The sequence below is a fragment of the Peromyscus maniculatus genome, chromosome 4 (assembly GCF_049852395.1).
Source record: "Peromyscus maniculatus bairdii isolate BWxNUB_F1_BW_parent chromosome 4, HU_Pman_BW_mat_3.1, whole genome shotgun sequence".
NCBI lineage: Eukaryota > Metazoa > Chordata > Mammalia > Rodentia > Cricetidae > Peromyscus > Peromyscus maniculatus.
This window is the reverse complement of record NC_134855.1, coordinates 120,345,125-120,365,825: the sequence shown is the minus strand read 5'-3', so window position 1 is coordinate 120,365,825 and position 20,701 is coordinate 120,345,125. Positions and strand designations below refer to the sequence as shown.

The 20,701-nt window shown below is 41.4% G+C and overlaps 1 protein-coding gene across 4 annotated transcripts in view; it reads right to left on the bottom strand.

Annotated features, from left to right (window-relative positions):
- The window catches only part of Macrod2 (mono-ADP ribosylhydrolase 2), a 1,982,629-nt gene that overhangs the window by 195,072 nt on the left and 1,766,856 nt on the right, over positions 1-20,701 (bottom strand). For all 4 annotated transcript variants that reach the window (XM_006983683.4, XM_042276356.2, XM_042276357.2 and 1 more), the window contains exon 9: positions 7,188-7,269. In XM_006983683.4, coding sequence (XP_006983745.1) covers positions 7,188-7,269 — 82 coding nt within the window. The remainder of the gene's footprint in view (positions 1-7,187; positions 7,270-20,701) is intronic.

Here is a 20,701-nt window from a genome sequence, read left to right as displayed (position 1 = left end):
CCAGGCTTGCCGCAGTCTCAGGATACTCCTACCTCATAGTCCTGAATTCTAGAATTATAGGGTTGTACTCTCAGATTCAGCTTAAATCCTTTTGTATATGGGTGTTTCCTTATTTAGGATGGGGTACATTCTGGTAACCCCACTACAAATTGAAAGAATTTCTAGTCAAAATGCATTTAACAAACCTAACCTACTAGACATCCTAGTTTGGCTGCATAGTTCACTATGGAACGTCAGTCATGTACCCTCAACTTGGCAGAGCTGATCAGCTGCTGAGGCTGTCTGCCATTGTTCTGCCATCTGAAGATTAGACATGGATAACATCAGAATTAAAATTCTGAAGTAAAGCTTCTTTTAAACGTTTAACTTTATCTCCTTCATAAAGTCAAATTATCTTGAGTTGAACCATTATAGATGAGGACAGTCTACATATAATCTACTATGTTTTTTCTTAACTGAAAAATGTCTAGTCCTAGTTGCTTATTTTCTTGAAAAGTGTGAACACATCTTTCAGAGATTCACAAACTGGAAAAAAGTATCCTGCTTGGCTTCACCATTTCTTCAACCCCAAGGCCCCTTTCCATCTCTGCTGCTTAAACAACACTGGGCTTTTCTTCTTTGCGCCAGTTCACTCCTAACAATCAGCACAAGAGCCATATTCTTCATGAACTATGCCCCAATAACCCAGCACTCATAGATGTTGGCTTTGAATTCCTGACCACTGTGAATATGCAGGTATGATACTCAATGCTCTGCTACCACCACGTTCTAAGTGTTCTTATCATTCTTTCATCTTCAAGCTTTAGAACTGTGTAATAAGTGAAAAGATTTCAACCCAGCTAGACAGAGGAGTCTGAGCAAGACATCAGCAAGCAGGAAACCCTGGCATAATGCAAAGGTAAAGATATCCAGTGTCCTGAATGATAAGAAGGGCAATTGCCGCAGCCAGAGCTGCTAAGGCATACTGTTCCAGGGAGCTGCCCAGTACACTAGGTTTAGGATTATCTGTGACCTCCACCCACTGCACAACAGTAGTCTTTCTTCTCCCACATTAAGAAAAGACAAAAATATCTCAAGATGTCTCTATAGAACAAAATCATCCATGGCTGGGAATCACTGCAGTTAACAAATGTAGGCTTTCCACAATTCAGAGATGGGGAGTGGGTGTCAAGCTCCAAACATCAGGATTCTTGGACAAAGTTATAAAAATTTCAATTATGCATTGTTACGTGAGAAAAATTAGCATTCTTAAGTTCTCTAGTAAGACTACACTTGGCAAAATTGGACTTCCATTTCTCCACCAGAACCTCTCTTCTTTCATATTATAGTCAATTGAAAGTACATACAATAAATTCTACACACTGTTAAATATGAACCTTTTACATAAAGAACAAAGAGATTCTCGGCTGAATCACAGAAAGATTATTTGCTTTAGGCCACATAACAGTGCACTGTAACTATAAATTATTTGTAACTAAAGTGTAGGATAATTCCATAAAACTGCCATATTCTGCTTCCAAATAATACATCTGGAAGGAAGAAGTCAAATGTGCTTCACCCCACAGCAAGAAATAAAATTGTGAGGGAAATCTTTCTTGAGTTCTCTCCTTTGCAGTTTCTTTACATTTTTCTGGTATTCACAGTCATGGGCTCAGTTATATCCCCTCTAACATTTGATTAAACTCCTCATACCCTGTACCTCTGAGTGAGGTGCTGTCAAATTTTAGTTTGTCTTTGGATTTAGGGTTTTAAAAGTGTGATTACGTAAAGTGATGTCAATAGAGTAGGGTCTTTATCTAATGTGATCAGTGTCCTTATACAGAGAGAAAGACAGATGACAAGCTATTCAGAGGGGAGACCATCTGAAGACAGGGGTATATGATCATGAACTTGCCCAAGAGAGAGGTCTCAGAACATGCCACCTCTGCGAACATCTTGATCTTCAAGTTCCAGACTACAGAAATGTGATAAAATACACTCTGTTAGTTAAACATCCACTCTATGATATCTCATTTCTATAGCCCTACAAGAGCCAACAGTGGTGATTTCTATCTCCTCCTTTGTTGCTCTGTGAGATCTTTCACTTCCCCATTGCTTCTCACTCACTATGCTGTCTGGATGATGTAGAGAGAAGTAAACTTTGAGCTCTCTAATGAAGCACCAATTTGACTCATTGGGAGTGTTTCCATGAGTGAGTTTTATATGTATTGGAAGAAAGAGAAGTATGGAGGCTTCAAGAAACAATTTACGACAAACAATTTAAGGATGGGGCATTCTTGGTGTTCTGACCTCATCCTGCCAAGAGATCAAAGACTTCTCTAATGATGCTGTAGAGAAGACTAGCCCATTGCTACTTGGGCAATGACAGATGCTGGTCTCAGTCTGAAATATATTGTCACCTCCCAGTTGCATGTCACAATTCATTCAAATATGGCTCATTTTCTATATCTGAGGGGTGTCAGATTATAAAATACAGTGATCCACTTGCCATTCATTTTCAGGCTTGCCATGAGCTGTCTGAAATCTCACTGGATCCATCACCTTTGACTTACTTAAAACCCATACTTCCAATGTGGGTGTTTGATATTTGCCTCACTGTTCCTTATCCCACTGACCCAAAACCAAACACACCACACAGCTGCTGGTGCTGTTCAAACCTAATGGTCCACATCCAAGTCTCATAAAGAGCTTCACCCTTCATGAATGCTTTCTTCAAATGAGCAAACCCACCACCCGCCGTGAGAAAGCCTAAGGAACCCCAAGGAAGGTCTAGTCCTACCATCTCTCTTCCTCTCCTGCCCCATCTGTGTTGGCTAGTCTTATGCCAACTTAACATGTTAGAGTCATCTGAGAGGAGGGGACTTTATTTGAGAAAATGCCTCTAGAAGAACACAATGTAAGCAAGCAAAGCCTGTATAGTATTTTCTTAATTAGTGATCAGTGGGGGAGGTTCCAGACAGACCATTGCAGGTGGGGCTAACCCTTGGCTAGTGGTCCTGGATTCTGCAAGAAAGCAGGCTGAGCTAACCATGACGAGCAAGCCAGTATGCAGCCCCCCTCCATGGTCTGCTTCAGCTCTTGCCTTCAGGTTCCTGTGCAGTTTCAGTTCTTGCTTTGGCTTCCCTCAGTTGACAATGATTCAGGGTGTATAAGCCAAATAAGCCCTTTGCTCTCCAAGCTGCTTTTGGTTAAGGCATTTCATCACAGCAATAGTAAATCTAAGACACCACGCATTGCTGCTGAGTTCTGTACTGCCCAGGCAGCTTTCACTGTACCCATAACCCCTCTGGACCTGAGTGTAAGTCATTCCTATGGTTTCTTATGTTTTAGTTTCACTTCCTTGTTGTATTTCACAACACACACACACACACACACACACACACACACACACACACACACACTATCTTGGCTTAGGGCCCCTCTCAAGACAGATTGGGAAGGTGAGACAACTCAGTGAGTAAAAGCACTTGCTGCCAAGTCTGATGACCTGAGTTCTATCCCTGCTTGAACCCTCATGGTAGATAGAGAGAACTGACTCCTGCAAGTTGTTCTCTGACCTCTGTGTACAAGTGTGTGTGTGTGTGTGTGTGTGTGTGTGTGTGTGTGTGTGTGTGTGTGTGTGCATGCACATGAGTGCATGCATGTCCATGTGTGGGCTTGTGTGAATGTGTGTGCATGTATATACACAGCAAAAATTATATAAAATTCAAGAAAGTTAAATCTCTAGAATACCTTAGAGTGAACCCATAGCAATAGAAACCACAATACAAGATTAATATGGTATATATGTTTTCAGAAATATCATGAGAAGTAACTGACTAACATGACTGGCCAAAAAAAGAGAAAAAAAAAGTCAATGAAATGATTCCTAATGATATTCTGCTATACTCATAGGTTGCTGCCTAGCAAAATTATCATCAGAGATGGTTCCTCTGGCAGCTGTTGGGAGTAGATTCAGAGACCCACAGCCAAACATTAGGTGGAGCTGGGGGAACCCCTTGGAAGAGAGGGAGGAAGGATTGTAGGAGCCAGAGGGGTTTAAGTAGATCGGGGGAGAGAAGGAATGGGGAGAGGGGAGAGAGGTTATGGTCGGGATGTATTTTATAAGAGAAGAAGAAATTTAAAAAAATAAAATAAAGAAAAAAAAGCAGCAATGGTGTCTGGTTGATAAAAAACAAAACAACAACAACAAAACAATTCCTAAGTTATTCCTAAAGCAAATACCCTAACTTTGATCCTATGCTAAAGCCCTGATCCTTACTAGGGAAAAGATAGTCTAAGCCAGTGGTTCTCAATCTTCCTAATGCTATGACCCTTTAGTACAGTTCTTCATGTTGAGGAGAGCCATAACCATAACATTATTTCGTCACTACTTCATAACTGTAATTTTGCTACTGTTATGAATCGTAGTGTAAATATCTGATATGCAGAATATCTGTCTGATGAATAACCACTGTGAAAGGGTTGTTCAACCCCCAAAGGGTCTTGACCCAGCAGAGGTTGAGAGCCACGTACATCCTCCCCCGTTGACTACCAGACTGTCACATTTATTATTTATTTATTTAACTTGCAAAATGAGTATGCTTACAGACATACAACGCAAAGGTGACTTCCAAAGAAAAGGTACAAAGAAAGGATGCTCTCTAGAGATCCAACTAATGGAACAAGGGACAAAGAACTCTGGCAGGCCCAGGACAGGTGGGGTCCTCACATCCTACAAAATTCTTGTTCTGTTGTTCTGATTGATTTCCTTACAGAAGTAAAGGATATTTTCCATTAGTGTAGAAGAGAGGGCACAGAGGCAATCTGGTGCGCAGGACCCCTTCCTACAGAAAAGGACAGACTAGCTTGCTTCACAATTAAACTGACAAGGTTTCAGCCTCTAGCTCATGCTTTCTGTTAAGTATAAGGCAGCCCCAGGTACAAAGAGAAGGAAAATTGTACTTTTTACCCCCACCATATCAGCCAAAGTGAACAAATTCATTTTCTTTGGCAATTTCTGTTTTCTAATTTAATTGGAATGCAGGGAAATGGACAGTAGGGTTGGGACCTAAGCATCTGGTAACAACGGAGTTGACAAATGTAGCTTGTGTTCAGTGTGGAGTTTTCTACTTTAACTTGCATTGATTCTTCTGCCTTTTGTCTCAGATTTTGGGTTGTGGACTTTATAAGCTGGAGCTCAAAGTATCCCCAAACAAAGTAGTTCGTTTTCATATTTAAAAAAATGACTTTTGTGAACTATTATTATCTTTGTGTTGGAAAAAAAAAACAAACCTCTAGTTAGAGATAGTCTGGGGAAATATATATGGTAAGTCAGGAAAAATTATATTTGAATCAAAGATGATATGGTTATGAATTAAGCATAAATTCAAACTAAGGACAGATAATATATACCATTTATATTAGAAGTTATATATGCTATTAGACATAGACTTTATTTCACATTTCAAACTTAGGATTTACAAATGTCTGTTACCTCAACATTGTATAAATATACTGGCATTGTTGGAGATTTTGACATTCAGTTTGAAATGTACTTACTATTGTAATTATTCAGTAGGAATAATTTCATAAGTATAGTGTGCTTTGAAACATTAATGTAAAACTGAGAATGATTTTATTATTATTTTACTTGTTCAAGCACTGAGATGAGTTTTTGGATTTATTTAAAGCAGCGATGTTTCAAACGACAACTCATTTGCACAGTTACTAATAAACTTTAGACTCATAAAATTTTAGCCTGTCTTATTTTTTAAAATTTGCAGTGGGATATCTGTGCTCTATACTTTTGTAAATATCTTCGGACTGATAAAAGATTCAAATGACTATGATATCATTATTTCTAAACATCTTGAAGAGTCTAAAAGCTCATAAACTGATAAAGGAAGTCTGTCCCAGGCCTAGGTGAACTTTTTATCAGGTCTGTCACTTAATTGTAACATTAGGGTAAGGATTAAGGAACTCAGTCCCCCTAGAGAAAGCATCAGTAGAGAGTTGACACTATCTTTTTCCTTTTTTTTTTTTTTAAGCACTGCTTGATCTAGCTACCTAAGTCCTCTTGGAACTGTGGGTGGGGCCTGCTCTTTCTTACTTGGCTGTAAAATATTGCTTGAGAGGAATGTGCACCAACACCCTTTATTCGCTCCTTCCCACCCACCAGATTCACTACTCATTGCCTGAAAAAACCACTTCAAATGGATCTGGAAACCAACAAAGAAAAGAAGGGAAAAAAAAAAAAGCAAGCTATCAGGCCAGGTGGTGATGGCACACACCTTTAATCCCCCGAACGGGAGGCAGAGACAGGTGGATCCCTAGGGAGGCAGAGACAGGTGGATCCCTGTTGAGTTCAAAGCCAGCCTGGTCTACAGGATAGGCTCCAAAGCTACAGAGAAACCCTATCTCGAAAAACAAAAGCAAAAAAAAAAAAAAAAAAAAAAAAAAAAGGCAGCTACTAGCAATGCTCAGAGCAACTTGGCATTTCCCACAAGCAATTCTTAGCATGGCTAAGGAGGAAAGCACTCTGGGCACCAGGACCATAAAAATAACAAGGCATTAAACAAGCCTCAGCCTTAATAGGCTGTAAGAGGGAGGACGGGAAAATATTCAAATTACCCCAGTCCAACTAATGGCACATTCAATCCTAAATCCATTACTCAGGGCTCTTTAGTAACCCCTAGGCCTCTTCTACATTCTAAAAAGAAGTGTGAAGTAAGGTGAGTGACAGCCATTCTCAGATTGCCCTAGAAAAGACCATACAGTCATTGCAGTTCAAGGAGAGAAAATTGGGTAAAATGAGGATGAAATACAGGAAAGTCAGAATTCTGACTACAAATACAAATGGGTTTCCTACAATTTTCAACAAAGGAGTTTGACGTGGTTGTTGAGGGAGGACTGGATTGTGCAATTTGGGACTGGAAGAATGCCCTTTAGGGATCATTTGGTCCAACCCTCAGTTGCTGTGAGGACTTGAGCCCCAAGAGATATCCTGACTTGCCTCAGACAATCCAATGACGTCATGAGTGGGGAAGTTTCAGGGCTGGTCCCCTCTTGTTGTTCTTGGAAACTATGGTACGAGCTTGTAGGCAGACCATAAACACAGGAACTGCAGTTAGAAGAGTTTTAAGGAGGGAGAGGAAGCCCCACTTCTTCCACCCTTGATCCCAAAGGGAACAAATGGCTTTACTCACCAACAGGGAAGAACTCGCTCATTTTCTTTTTGTAGATTTTGAAGTCAACTTCTAGGAAGACACAGAAGATGATTCGGTCCACCTGGAGGCAAACAATAAACAAACACTTGAAGTGGAAGGAAATATGGCATACTTTTCTTCAAAGCACAGTTTTAGAACAAACAAAGACGAGTGTGAAAGCTTTGTACAGATTTCTGGTGCTGGACTACTAACTATATCATGGCATCAGGTGATGTGTAAGGGTGCATGTGTGTGTCCGTCCACTTGAGTGTATGAGTTATGCGTGAGCGTGCACCTGAGTGTGCATGCTCTGTTTATTAAGCAGCTATGGGTTCTTCAGTGGAAAGATGCTACATAAATAAGAAGTAATAAATGACAATAAGCCACGTTGCAGCAAGCTGTAAATAATGTCGAGATCCTGACAGAGTACCTCGACTTTATGTTCTCTAAAACAGCCACAGGAGAGGCAGACTGATGGGTGACAATAAAGTACGCTGGTAACCAAAGAGCTCTTTGTCCTGATCTTGTTAGACAAATAGAGTCATCAAACCCATAATCTTTGAATGTGGACTAAAAAGCTTCCATGAGTATAATTTACGCGAAGTCACTTGTTTTTAGCCTAACATACTCAAAAAAGCAGCAGAAATAAAATGCTAGTTGACAGTAATGCAAGGTCAATGAACACTTAATTTGGTAGATATTGTTAGGTAAGTGTCACCTCAGAAGTAAAATGTGTGCACAGTCTCCCTTTTTTTCTACTTTGAGAGAGTGTCAGCACATACAGGATTTCTTTGAAATATTCAAGAATAATGTGTCAATAAGAGAGAAGAAATGGGCTAAATACAGTAGCTCACCTATATCTCATATTAACTCAGAAACTCCATTTTGTGTCTGGAACATAAATACTCCTTTATTTCCTTTCTTCAACAATAAGAAATAAAGTTTAAAAACACTCTATTGGGGCTGGAGAAATGGCTTAGAGGTTAAGAGTACTGACTGCTCTTCCAGAGGTCCTGAGTTCAATTTCCAGCAACCACATGGTGGCTCACAACCACCTGTAATAAGGTCTGGTGCCCTCTTCTGGTCATACATGCTGTATACATAATAAATAAATAAATCTTAAAAAAAAAAAAACACTCTATCAAAGTACAACTGACAATTGAATAAAACCACCAAAGCGATTCTTGTGGGAGTGGGGGATAGATGTGGGATGGGCACGAAGCAGGACTAGAAAGAACCTAAATGGGTATCACCCACCTAACCCTTCTACTCTCTCACCACGTGGAATACAGATCCTCCCACTCTGCAAGAGAGCTTTCATTCAGTAGCAAATAAGCTCTAGTGTGAGAGATGTAGTGGGTCACATGGAGCAGTGAAATCATGTGAGCTAAGCAAGTCCAATGGCTTGACTGCCTAGTCTATTCGTGAGTCACTACTTCAAAAAGGCTGGGCAGCCTCCTGGCCAGTCACTGGAATTCCATTCCTTAGAGAACAAGCTACCCTCCAATTTCCTCATTGACTCTAGGACAAAACAAACAAAAGCACCTAGCCTTAAAAATAGAAAGGTAAGGTTCAAATAAGTAGATTTCTTTTTCCCCCGTTTTCTATATTGAGTAGGATGTCCAGTCCTAGCTCTACGTCATTAATACTGCCTACATACACAAAAAGTACAGGTTCCCCATCAAATCATTTTTCAGGTGAACTACTTTAGTTAAAAGAGAGAGTGATTAAGTCTGTGATGCCCATACTCCTTATGACATGTTTATATCCAGTGGCAAAGCCAAAATCCACGTTGAATGACAAAAAATGTGTTGCCAAAGGGCAGATTTCTACATCATTTTAAAAACATAAAGATACAATGATGTAGGGATCCATCCATGAGTACTATTGAAATAATGAAGTGCACAGACATTGGGTTAAGTGGCCCTGGGTTCCTTTATAAGCAAAACAAAGATAAGCAATAAAAAGAAACTTGAATTCAACATAACCAGAAGCAGCCACCTGCCACCTAGCTTGGTTCTTCAAGTGGAATGATGTGATAAGGCAGCTGCTCCACTGTGGAGCAAACATCTTTTTGCCTTGCATCATGTCCACCCTACAAAAGCATCCTTATGCTCTCTGAATGGTGGCCAACAGTGCAGGTAGTCTGCCCAACCTGTGAAATGCTACTGCTCAGAATACCTCAATTCCCAGTCCGTTGTTTCTCTTTTATGTGTACTAACATGTGGTTTTAAGATGGCCTTGATTTCTGTGAAGGGAGGGGATTTGAATCTTTAATACTTTATTTGTTAGAAAGTGAAGAGATTTGAGACAATATGACACATAGCTGGTAGCTATTAACTGTGGGAGTAAGTACATAAATAAATTATTTTCTCTATTTTTTCCATGTTTTGAACACTTCACAATTAAAGACTCTAAAGCTCATAAGATTCTCTTGTGTCCCCTTATGCACACGCAGGTTTCTAGCTGTGCTGAGCCACTTGGAGCTTCTAGAGCCCATAATTATTCTTCTGTACCTATGAGTGTTGACTGCTTTTCCTTTACGCTTCACATGGTCATATTGCTTCCAAATCACCTACCTATGGTCAGAGTTCAAAATCAAGAAATTTTGATTTACTGAAAATCTAATGTGACTGAGTTGAACAATCTTGTGCCCTCTCACATTTATACTTGAGAACAAATCTCCTAATATTTTTTTTTTATTGCTCATGTCTCTTAAGTGTGTGTGCAAACATGTCCATGAGTATGAATGAGTGTGTAAAAGGGGGCTCTTTTAGTAGCAATGCTATTTTCTGCTATTAACTTCAAACCCATCCAGTTCATATCAAGATTGTCCAAATATTACAAGGGATCATAATCTGCTTCTGCCTCAATGGGCTTGATGACCATGGGAATGGTGTGGGTCTAAAATTCATCAGCCCAGTTAATTTTCCCCAGGAAAAAAAGATGGATGCTGAAGTTGGAGCACCTTAATTTTAAAATAATTGAGTGCTCTAGGTAATTGTTCTTACTTGCGGGCCAAACACTGCTAAAAACAGCTTGCCAGCAAACTGAATCCAAGCATTACCTTCATTCACTACATACTGATTACATATTTGTATACCCTTGTGCACATAAATTCTCCAGGGTGCTATTGCATAGGGATCCACTTAATTGATTAAAGTCTATTTTTAAAATTATTCCAGTACTGATAATTCTTTATCCAATCCCATGGTTCTTTTTATAGTATAAGACGATGGTTCTGCCCTCACTGAGGGGTGGGATCTAAACTTCCATCTCTTAAGTCTGAGAGGCCTGTGACCATGAAGGAATGATGTTAAGTGGTTTATGAGTGAGAGGAGGTAGTGTGGATTCTGTCTAGTACTCTTGGGAGGATACTTCTTATGCACAACCTTCATGTCTTGTACAAGTAGCAAGAGCATTTGGAAAACCCACATGTAGCTATTTTGGCAACAGCTCCAGCTGGAAGGGAGTGGCCTTTCCATGATTTCAGCTCCAGGCATTTGAGCCACCAGCTGATGCACATGGAGCAGAGAAGAGGCACTCCTGCTAGACACTCATTGCAAATTCAGGAGCAAAGACATAGAAATATGTAACGACAGACTGGACATCTTCCCGGCTTCTTCCGGCACCACTTTTTTTGAGTCTTGCTTTTACAGCTCTTTGGTACTCTACATCTGTCAAAAAGCTCAGATTGAACGGATTACACAAGTAGAAACCACCTTTAGGGGAGAAGAAGGATACAGGAAGTTTAATTGCTACAGTGCTGAGAGACTGGAAATCTGACTTGTACAAAGGAGGAAAGTCCTGCGTATTCTATCCTAATCCTGGATGAATTAGGAGAGAACCTTTAACAACTCAGGATGGTACCACTCATTTCTCTTAAAACCACTGGACAATTTCAGAAAATGATGGCTCTTGAGAGACTATTCATTTATTCGTCCATTATGAAGTGAGTTGCCTTCAGTTTGCAGGGCACAGCCCACACACCATTCCGTGTCTATGAAAACAAGAGTTCAGAAATTGAGTAGCCTTTTTGTAGTATCAGAAAATTAATTAATGATAAAACCACAGGGCTACTCATTTGAAATCCTGACTTCTTCCCTTGGATATTACCTGGAGAGAGACCTATGCCTCTGAATTTCTAGGTCTGCTCCTCGACATGGGACAGGGAATGGGTCAATACCTCTGTGGGCCTCCATTTTCCAGCTGTATAGTACTAAAGGATGCCATCTCCAGTGTCCCATCCATAGCTGTTATAGTCTCTCCTTGCAGCTGTTTTGTACAGTGTGAATTCAGTAAACTAGACCTACACTTCTGTGAGTGGTTCTGGATTAGGGCTCGCCACAGGGACAGTGGGACAGTCCCTTGAGATTTGCAGGGCAGAAGCATAGCCACAGTTTCACTAGCATGGTGTTTTTAGAGCTCCAGGAAGACTGTGTGTGTGTGTGTGTGTGTGTGTGTGTGTGTGTGTGTGTGTGTGTTCCCAAGAATCACTTTGGGAAGCAGCAACTACGGGCTTCTAACAGCTTCTGCTCCAGGTCCTCTGAATCCTGAGCTTTGCACACATGCATTCCGGGTCCTTTTGCTGGATGCTGCAGTTCCTATACCAAAACAAGGAGCAGGTCCACATGCCACTTTGTCCCAGTACGTTCCAGTTTTCATCATGGCTTCTATGGTGTCTTTATTCTCTCCCATGAACTATTTCTGGACCACACACCCTACTGACATACCCTAAGTACTCTTCAGAAGTCTAGCCTTTGAGCCTCAGTTAGGACCTCTCCTCTGACCTGGAAGTACTCCACTCTGGACAAGTATTTCCCACTTTGCCATCATTGCATAAGATATTGTTAGTTTAAAAAAGGGGGGGGGGGGTTTATCTTTACTCCCTATATAACTCACAGTATTATGCTTCTCTAGTTAAACTCCAACTGACACAGTCTTTGTATCAGTTCAGTGAGTATTATGTTACCCAGAGAAACTCAGTGAAGCACAAAAAATAACAATTTTCAGAGATATGTAACCTGTCAAGGAGATTTAATACCTAATTATTTCCTTCAAATGAATATTTGTGAGTCCTAGCCTAGTAGGTCTTCCCAGTGAACTTCCTAAAGTGTGTATCTACTCTTCCGTAATTAATTTCACATATTTAAAATGACTCACTTTGTATTAACAATTGATCAGTAAATTCTATTTGATCTACAATCTAAAGCACAAAAAGCAACATTAATCTGCTCTGGAATTTACCACTTGACCTACTCTTCACGATATTGCAAATGAGTGTTGTTTAAAAAACCAGGTGACACTCATATAGGTCCTTTGTTCACTAGTTCATGGCACAGATCCTCACATGTAATTTGTAGCTTTAGACATATTTGCAAGTTCATGACTCAGCAAACACATTTGACCAAGATGTGGGCATGTGCCAGATACTTTTTGGAACTGTTAAAAAATAAGATGGTAAACAGGTAGACTCCCTGTTACATTTGCCAGAAGGCCTTTAAATAGACTTTAAGTAGTGGAGGTGGGTACTGTCATCTTCTCTTTTGATACTGAGTCCCTCAACTCTGCAGTTTAGTGATGGTGTTTTCCCACTGGGTACTCATTGGGTTCACAACAGCAATAGTAATATCCTCTATACTAACGGGGATTAAAACCTAATAGTTCTTTAAAATGAAGTTACAACATCAAATACTGGTGAGTATGTAGGTTAACAAGAATTTTCACAAACAGCTTTCAGGAATAAAAATGAGTGCAACCACTTTGAAAAGTTTTTTAACAATACTAAAGTAAATATATACACGCCATAACCTTGTAATTTCAATCCCAGGTGCACAGCCAGATGATATGTTCACCAGAAGCAGGGCACCAGAATGTTCATCATTACTGTTTTAATCTCTCCAATTTAAGAGCTGCTTAAATAGCCAGCAATGTATAAGCACCCTAGTATATAGTCACATGGTAGAATATTACAAATAATGAAAATGAAAAAGTTTACAGGCGCATATGAAACACAGGTAAATGGCACAATTGTGCATAAAAACCCATCAGGAGCAGAATGCACTGGATAATTCCATGTCTATGATGTTCAAATGTGTTTAGAAGTAGATTAAATCAGCTGTGCTATTGGAAGTTATCATGGCAATTATTTCAGGGTGTGTGTTGCTGGAAGGCATGCTGGAGAATGTCTAGCATCTTTTTTTTTTTTTAATTTTAATTTGGATGCTGGTTCCCTGGACATACTGTTCAGTTTGTAAAAATTTATCAAGTTGTGCACTCAGGAACTGTGTGTAAGCTATACTTCAATAAGAATTTTTTTTTTAAAGGTTGAAAGTCTATGCTGCTGTTATCTTGGTCAAGAATCAAAAATCTATTTCCATTGACTTAGGGGTCAAAAAGTCTTTTAAAGTCTGACCTTTGAAAGGCGATCTCTCCATATATTTCCACTGATGCCAACTGCTGCTCACCCATCAAGGCATGCAGTAGTAAAGATATATTTCTTTCACCAAGATATCCATTAATCCACAGTGGGGGGTTTCATGCCCCATAAACATGATGACATAAGTTCTATTAATCTTTTTCAGTATCACATCCACTGTTGTTGAGGAGGTTACATGAGAGGCATGCTGGGAGTATCTGGAGCTGACCTCCATTTTTCACAACCAGCAGTCATAGGACAGCTGACTTGGCCAAGATTAGCCCGTATTCAGCAGGAATGGGAGAATGAAAGGATTCTGATCCGTGTAAGTGGCCTGCGCAGTGACATTCAGAGAGTTGGTGTGCATGTAAATGCCGGCAAAACTGAGGGTTACCTTGGACAGCTGGGGTGAAATTGCTACCTCCTTGAATCCAAACAGACAGCCTCATCCACACAGGCTGCTGAGGCATAGGTCTCAAAATAGTGGTTTCTGCTAATAATTGATTTAAACTTCAGAATTTACCAAATTTGAGCAAAGACAGATTTTGAGAGGGTGTGGGATTGGAACAGCTGGTGAAGGGACACCAGCCCACTGGAGCATGTAGCTCTGGCAGGCCTTGCCCTTCTCCCCTATTCCCTCTGCCTTGCTGAAAACCATTAGACTACATTCCCAAAGCTAGCCACCAAGGTCTATTCCCTTCTTTGGCCACTTCCTCCTCCTGAGGCTGACTACCAAAGTCCAGCTATCAAAGTATTGAAGTCCAGTAATCAGAATCCCCATTTGGCTTACCTAATTAACATGCCCAATTAAAATTAGACATCTTATCCTAACACGGGGTTTTCCCCCTTTACTTTTATACACCACCATTTTCCTAAGTGCCATGCATGTCTCTCCTCTATCCAGAGGCAGTCCTTTGTTCCTCCAGGGAAAAGCACCTCTTCCCCTTTCCTTTGTCTCTTCCCCTTTCTCCCTAGTCCCCTATCTCCTTTACCACTTCATCCTAGTCCATTCGAACACAGACCTCCCCATTTTCTCCTCTTAAAAATTACACCTGCAAGATCATTTGCTGTTGTTTTTCTGCCTGAGTCAGAAAGCAGCTACTTTAACTTTTCTTCCCCCACTTAATAAGGGATCTCTCTGTGAAAGCAGGTGTTTGGATGTGGTTTGTGCCTGATCCTGGGTCCTGGATAAAGCCCCTGGCGCTCTCTCTCTCTCTCTCTCTCTCTCTCTGTGTGTGTGGTCTCCTGGCTGTGCGGGGGGGGGGGGGGGGGGGGGGGGGGGGGGGGATCTCCTTCAGTTGGAGTTTCCTTGATGCTTTGCATAAGCCAAAGATAAACAGAGAGGGCAAGAAATGGAACCAGGAAGTTGAGATGCTTGGCAGTTGGTCCCTCCTCTCACACTAAGTGAAGGCATGAATAATCTTTTCCCCTTCCCATGGACTAGTTTTTAGTTGTAGTATAACGAATCATCACTGTAGAAATAACCGTCTTATTAGATAATAAGCACAGAGCCAATGTAAAGATGAAAGCCCAAGAGGTCAGAGCTAAGAGCCTTACCCTTCCTGCTGCAGCTATCCTCTTCAGCCAAGAGAGACATACTTCCTGTGTGTTTGTGTTTATATAGACTTTCTGTTCTGCCTTCTCATTGGTTGTAAACCTAACCACATGACTGCCTCATCACTGCCTGTCTGTACAGACCTCCAGGTCTTCTGTGGTTGGTATTGAGATTAAAGGCATGTGTCTCCAATGCTGGCTGTATCCTTGATCACAGAAATTTACCTAGCTCTGCCTACCAAGTGCTGGAATTAAAGGTGTGCACCACTACCTCCCAGCTTTTGCTATGGCTCTAATAGCTCTGACCCCCAGGCAACTTTATTTATTAACAAATAAAAATCACATTTCAGTACAAATAAAATATCACCATATGCCACTAAAACAAAGGCTCAACAACAGCATTTACTATCTCCCCTGTTCTAAGCATACATGAAAACCAGGTCCAACCTGCTTGAGTCTTCTGGCCAGTCTCAAAAACTAAAGGCAAGGTGTTATTGCATTGCAGTCCTCACCGGAGGCTGGGGATTTGCCTACAAACCCAACTTTCCTAGCTGTCAGCAGAATTCAGCTCCTCACTCTTAAAGCTGCTGCCCACCAGAGATGTCTGTTGGCCATCTCCAGCTCCTCCCATTCCAAGGCCTGCCAAGCAGTAGCTCCTCCCCCAGAACTCCTCAAGAGCAACCCTACAGGGTATTTAACATCCAGCCCATAGACTTGCCATGTGGTTCTCCTTTTCCCCTGGGACTAACCAGTAATACTTTGCTCAGATTAAAACCTGGGCTTTAATTCATCTTGACTTGGCTTATTGCATTGGTGGAGTTACCCATTACCAGGGGATATTTTACTTATCAAAGGCTTTTAGCTCACAGAAGCTATACACGTAATTCCTACCTGTGAGTACGGACATGGGTGCTTTCTTCCTCCTGGCCTAGGAAGAGTGTCTCCAGGGTGTCCTTTATTCCCAAACCCTAGAGTCTTTTTTAAGAACCCATCTAGTTATGGGGCTAGAGAGAGAGCTCTGTGGATAAAGATTATTGTTGCACAAGCCTGACTACCTGAGGTTGATACCTGAACATGTGTAAAGGTAGAAGTGAACCAGTAATGCAAAGTTGTCCTTCTATCTCCACATGCACAGTGGAATGTAATGGTACACACACACACACACACACACACACACACACACACACACACACCCCACATGTTAAATAAAGTTAACAAAGGATCCATCTAATTAGGTCAGGCCCACTAGGACCATTTCTCTTTTAATTAAGTCATTGATTAAACACCTTAGTCATAGCTGTAACAATCATTTTTCCTAATCAAGGGTGTTACTGAATCATTATGTTTGCCATACACATGTAGGGATGAGTACCCACATCCTAGGGGTCACCGCAGACTTCTTACTCCCACATAAGCTGTCTCCATGTTACCAGCTGCCCATGCATCAGTTTGTTCTTCTCACTGCCCTGACTTTTTACCTGGGGCAAGCCACTTAAACTTCCTAAGCCTCAGTTTCCTCAACTCTAACATGGAAATAGAGACATGGTAGGACTTAGGGTCTTAAAACAATGCCCATCTCTTAGCTTGGGGTTCTGTGGGCCCAAGGTCCAGCACAGTATGATTGTTCAAGGCATTCTGTTCAAGGCATCATTAGGCAGAGGGCACAGTGTCTCCTGGACTGGGCAGTTCTCTGGAAGCTCATTTTGGCAGATGGAATAGTCAACTCTTGGCAGTTGTAAGCACAGGTCCCCATTTCCATGATGGTAGGCCACTGGGTCATTCTCACTAGCTCTCTGAGGCTTCCTGTATTTTTTGGTCCCATTTTTGACTCTAGCCTCAAGCTAGAAAAAAAGTGTGTCTGTTATTTATTAAGCGGCACAATGTTATTCATTAAGCAGCACTGTTTACCATGTGAGAAAAGCCACGAGGTACAACAAAGCCCACTCTGAGAGTTTATTAAGGGAAAGGAACAGAAGTGGGTGCTTAGGCCTATTGAAAGATCATGCAGGAAGAGAGGGGAGGGATATATGGAACCCACTTTTTTATAGGTTTCCCCCTGCACTTGTGCATATGGGCTTACGTAGCTATGCCACACATGTGCATGGATTGCAAGGTCCTGCTGAGCGCAAATTCCACAAATTACGTGATCATGCAGTGTATAGCTTACATCGGACATGAGACCCTGGGATGACTAAGCCTCTTGCTTGGCTACTGGACAGTGCATGTGCAGTGGAGTAGCTGGGGGAGTGGCTAGGAATTCTAACAGTATTGAGTCCTCCTTGATTTTGAATCTCTTGACTTTCTCCATGGTTGACTCCTAAGCCCAGATGGAAAGGAACATGCAGTGGGGTGATGACCCTCCAGGTAAGCTCCCAGTTTGAGGGTCAAATGATCCAGAGTCTTTGTTACTCACCAGAGATCTTCTCAGAGGTCCTTAGACTGGTTTTCTAAACCAGACTGCAACAATGTCCTAGCCAGGTGAGCCTACCAGGGGTGCTTTTCTAGTAAAAGGTACCCCACCCCCTGTTTTTAAGGAATTCATTCCATCTTAAAAGAAACATTTATAAAAATGGTTGGTAGAATGTATGGAGAACACCTATTAAATATAAATGGGAGATGTGGGAGCTATACAGACTCATACACAATCACTGCATGGCTATATGCTTTGGGGGCTCTTTTGTTAGCCCATGAGCCCACTTTCCATTCATCAGAGTGCTTTTCATTTTTTTAAAGACTTATTTATTTTTATTTATGTGTATACATGTGAGTGTATGCCCAAGTGTTTGTGCGTACCCACAGCGGCTAGAAATGGTTTCTATACCTAGAGTTTCCAGTGGCTGTGAGCCATCAGATGTGTGCTAGGAATCAAACTCTAATCTTCTGTAAAAACAAGTTCTCTTAACCACTGAGCCATCTTTCTACCTGCCTGCTTTTTCTTTTTTTTTTTTTTTTTTGGTTTTTCGAGACAGGGTTTCTCTGTGTAGCTTTGCGCCTTTCCTGGAGCTCACTTGGTAGCCCAGGCTGGCCTCGAACTCACAGAGATCCGCCTGGCTCTGCCTCCCGAGTGCTGGGATTAAAGGCGTGCGCCACCAACGCCCGGCTGCTTTTTCTTACTTAATAAGCTGTATCTATTTCTATTTTTTAATTCTGTATCTCTGGTGGAATCTTTTGCTGTGGAGCCCAAAAGCCCTCTGAACTTAGGTCTCTGGCTGAGACTTCTAAGTATGTCCTTCTTGACAGTTGGGGCTTTCTCACGGTTTCTCTTACTTCTGTGGATAATCTAAAAGGCATGACTTTTCTCCACTTCCCTGTTTCTAGCAGTTGCCAGGATTCTCAGCTTGTCTATACTGTCGTTTTTCTCTCAAATTCTAATAAAATTGTCCTTGAGCTTAAAAAAAATGCTGATATAATACATACACAAGTTTCTCTCTGTGGCTCTGTCGGCCAGTGATAGAGAAATGGTCAGAAGCCACTTGAGCAGCTGTAATGGAAAGACTTCTCAGGCCCCTGCAGAAGTTCTCATTCTGGTGTCTTAATGTCCCTTTAAGTTTCAATAATTATCTTTCTTCTGTGTCTTGCTTAGAGGTACAAAGCACATTCACACTCATGCCTGCCACAGCAGAAATCTGCATCTCAAGCTCCAAATTGCAGATCGAGGAAAATTGTCTCGCCATGTTCTCAGAGAAGTTTGGATGAGCTGGAGAACATTTATAACCCAAAAACATTTAAAGGGCACTTTTTGCATTTTGAAATTGCTTCTGCATGCATGAAAAGGATCCTTTATTGGGGTGGGGTGGGGTTTGCAAACCCAGTACATCTGTCATTCCTATGGCAACACAATTTCAGACTCTGTTTTGTTTTGATAAATTGCTCCTTTTGACTTTCCTTCAACTCAAAAAAAAAAAAAAAAAAGCCGCGTCGCTGAAGAGCTTTAAGTTATTTTGGTTTGAGCTAGAGGGTTATTTGTACAAAAGTTAATTTCCAGGTCTGCCTCATATTGATCAAAACGGACACTCTTGCAAATGTTACATCTGTCGTGGTCCTTGAAGCTATTCCAAATGCTCAGTGTAGAATACAAGTCTGTGCATACGTGGGCTTTGGTCTACATTTTTAAATTCTGACAAAGCAAGCTCATCTCCCCTGCCCTTGTAACCAAAGTGATCCTGGGAGACACTGGGCATAGGGAAGGGGGCTGGCATGGGGTGAGGCGTGTCAGTTAAGATAAAGAGATGTTCCCACCCCCTCCTCTATGATGTCACCTGAGTCTTAGTCATACAGGTTGTGTTGTAGATGTATTAATAGGGCTGAACTCGGCATGGTCAGCTGCACTCTGCATTTTTAACAGTTGTACATTTCATAATGGTCTCTATCTGGAAGTTACAGGCAATTAACGGCAGCTGAGAGAATGGGAATCAATCTTCTTCAGGGAATTAGCCCTCTGATTGGATAGGTTATCCAATCCTATGTGGGGAGCCCTAGACACATACACACATGAGTAACACCAAAGGGACTTAGCAGGTTGCATTTATAAAAGTATATATCCATATGCAATATATTATATACACAATATTTATATATCAGTAATAAAAATATAAAAAAACAGCTTACATTTTCAAGAGCAGAAAGGGACTGTATGCTGGCTATATCTACCTTTCCCTTCAGGACCAAAGCAGATCATTCTGCTTTCTCTTCTGCTACAGGTGTTGCTGGGTGGAATGCCAGAGAACACTTCACCTATGCTGACCCTCTCTTCCTGAAGTCAACCTTCCTCTCAGGACAGACCCCAGCAGGTGAAAACCTTCCTCCCAGGACAAACACTCAGAGGGCCCAGCTGCCTCACTGCAACAGGATGCCAGTCTGAAGGAGCTTGTGGTGAAGGTTGAATGGTGTGTCTCACCTCCAATTCACACCCTAGAGCTGAACTCTCAAAACCTTAGAACACTGATGTACTTGGAAAGAGGACTTTAAAGAGATGCTAAAATGAAGTCTTTAACCCCAATCCAGGGTGATAACTGTCTTTAGTAAGAAGAGGTAACAGTGATGCACACTGAGGGAAGTTGATGTGAAGACCCAGGGAGAGGAAGGGCATCTGTAAGCCAGAGAGGGATACTAAAGAAGCCAGGACTGCTGATACCAAACTGTTTCTTTTTCAGCCTTGAGCTAGAAGGTAATGCATTTTCTGTAGTTTAAACTACATGGTCTATGGTATTTGCAACACACTTCTGGCACATTAGTGCACTCTAGCAGCTCAGGCACCCTTTGAGGGATCACCTGACTCCTTCACTGCCATTATCACAGTGCAACTTCTCCCAACCTGCCTTCACGCATGTTCCCTCCTGCTGTAGGTATTGATCAATATTGCCTTCCCATGAAGCTCCTGACTGCGAATCTCACGCTCAGTGTACTGCTTGGATAAATTTGACCCCGGACAACACTGGATAGATTTCATTCTCAGCATCTAGCCCGTCAAAAGTTAATTCATTCCTGGAGTGTCTAACTTCACCAAGTACCCGACTCCTCAGTGCATTTTGCTGTCACTTGC